This window comes from Penaeus monodon, chromosome 2, assembly GCF_015228065.2.
Source record: "Penaeus monodon isolate SGIC_2016 chromosome 2, NSTDA_Pmon_1, whole genome shotgun sequence".
NCBI lineage: Eukaryota > Metazoa > Arthropoda > Malacostraca > Decapoda > Penaeidae > Penaeus > Penaeus monodon.
In genome coordinates this window covers 54,398,699-54,401,198 of record NC_051387.1, presented here as the reverse complement: position 1 = coordinate 54,401,198, position 2,500 = coordinate 54,398,699, and the positions used below count along the sequence as shown (strand labels likewise).

Below are 2,500 nucleotides of genomic sequence, written 5' to 3'. Positions count from 1 at the left end.
TCATCACCAGCTGTCAACCCGTCAAAAATCATCACCAGCTGTCAACCCATCAAAAATCATCACCAGCTGTCAACCCTCAAAAATCATCACCAGCTGTCAACCCATCAAAAATCATCACCAGCTGTCAACCCTTCAAAAATCATCACCAGCTGTCAACCCATCAAAAATCATCACCAGCTGTCAACCCTTCAAAAATCATCACCAGCTGTCAACCCTTCAAAAATCATCACCAGCTGTCAACCCGTCAAAAATCATCACCAAGCTATCAAGAATATAGTTACGAGACAAGAAAGATTAGGTAGAAAGACGAAGAAGGGAAACAGCGGAGAGGATCAATAGATTAAAGAATAGACAGAGATAGGAGAGAGAGAGAGAGAGAGAGAGAGAGAGAGAGAGAGAGAGAGAGAGAGAGAGAGAGAGAGAGAGACAGAGAGAGAGAGAGAGAGAGCGGAAACTCAACGTAGGAAGGAGGAGGAAGTTTCTAGAATAATTGACGTAAGTAGAGCGCTTGACAGTGTGCAGTCTAAGTGAACGTACATACAGAATGTGCACATACATATACATATACATGAACATACATATAAGCATAATTGTAAAAATGTATATATGTATATATATATATGGTATATATATATATATATATATATATATATATATAATATATATATATATATATATATATATATATATATATATATATATATATATATATATATGCACGTATATGTATATATATACATATATGAATGTATATGTGTGTGTATGTGTGTGTGTGGTGTGTGTGTGTGTGTGTGTGTGTGTGTGTGTGTGCGTGTGTGTGTGTGTTTATGTTTGTGTGTCTATTTTTATGTGTGTGTGTGTTGATGTCTGTATGTGTGTATATGCATTTGTGTTTGTTTGCGTGTTTATGTGTTTATACATGTGTGTATCGGTTTGCGAATGTACATTGCAATATGCTTACATAGCCTATCCCCTCACACGAATTCCACGACCCCCCCACCTACCCACCCACCACCATTCCCCCTGCAACGCATCCCACCTTCCCAACCATATTCCAAACTCTATCCACTATATACAAAGGAGTGCCAATGAACACTCAACTATTCCACCTGCTATTATAAAACAAGAGAGTGTTGTGCCCCGAGGAAAACTGCAGTGGAATTTGTATTTATTTCCCCCCCCCCTTTAATAGCAACAAGAAAAGAATTTCCGGATGTCATAATTTTTGCAACATCAAATTACTCGAGGAAAAGCTCTTCCGTTTCACTGTAATGTTTGTGTGGATAAAAATAGTGCCTCATGATTTTCCTCGAAGCGGATAACATGGGGATAAAGATGAAAAGAAGAAAGAGGAGGAGAAATGGGTAAGATGATGAAAAGAAGAAAGAGGAGGAGGAGAAGATAAAAAGCTGAAAAGGGAGAAAAAGGAGAAGATAAGGTGAAAAGGAAAAAAGAGGAGAAGGGGAGGGAAAAAGAAGGAGGAGGAAGAGGAGAGGAGGGAGAGAAAACACGGAAAAAACAAAAACAAGAAAAAGAAGTAGAGGAAGAGGAAAAGGAAAAAGAAAGCGAAAATATGAAGATATGGAAGAACTAGAAGATGAACATGAAAAAAGAAAAGAGGGGAAAAAATCAGAAAAAAGAAGATAGAGGAACATATGAAGAAGATGAACAAGAAAAGTAAAAAGAAAAGGGAGACTAAGAATTAGGAGAGGCGGAAGAAGAAAAAGACGAAGACGAAGGAAAAGGAAGATGAGAAATATAATAAACGAGAGAGGAAGAAAAAAGTAGAAGAAAAGAAGATTAAGATCAAAAAGAGGAAAAAAAAATATTAGGGGACTAAGAATTAGAAGAAGAAGAGAAGAAATGAAAAAGAATGAAAGTGTAGAAGAAGAAGAAGACGAAGAAAAGGAAGAAGAAGAAGAAGAAGAAGAAGAAGACTAAGGATCAGAAGACCAAGAATTGGAATTAAAGAACCGGAAGAAAAAGAAGAATTTCCAAAAGAAGTAAAAGAAGATGAACAACAACAAAATAAAAATAACAATAAAAAGAACGAGGAGAAGGAGAACAGTAAACGAAGACGAAAAAAAAATATAAAGAAAAAAAATCATCAACAAAAGATGAAACCTTAAGCCTCTGTCACACTTCCTTCATCATCATTATTTCTATAATTAGTATCATTATCAAATATGCTTCTTATGACATTCTTTCTTCTTTCTTTGAGAATGAGAGAATTGACAGAAGGTGAAAATTTATTTTGATCATAATTTTGAACATGTTTTGAGCATATTTTGAATATGTTTTAAGCATATTTTGAACATGTTTTGAGCATATTTTGAATATGTTTTGAGCATATTTTGAACATGTTTTGAGCATATTTTGAACATGTTTTGAGCATATTTTGAACATGTTTTGAGCATATTTTGAATATGTTTTGAGCATGTTTTGAATATGTTTTGAGCATATTTTGAACATGTTTTGAGCATATTTTGAACATGTTTTG

General features: G+C 34.7%; 1 protein-coding gene across 1 annotated transcript in view; it reads left to right on the top strand.

Moving 5' to 3' along the window:
• LOC119579283 overlaps positions 1 to 277 on the top strand; it is a 2,242-nt gene extending 1,965 nt beyond the window's left edge. Inside the window, exon 2 of the mRNA XM_037927045.1 lies at positions 1 to 277. This exon is cut by the window's left edge and continues 282 nt beyond it. Coding sequence (XP_037782973.1) covers positions 1 to 277 — 277 coding nt within the window.
• The last annotated feature ends 2,223 nt before the right edge of the window (positions 278 to 2,500 follow it).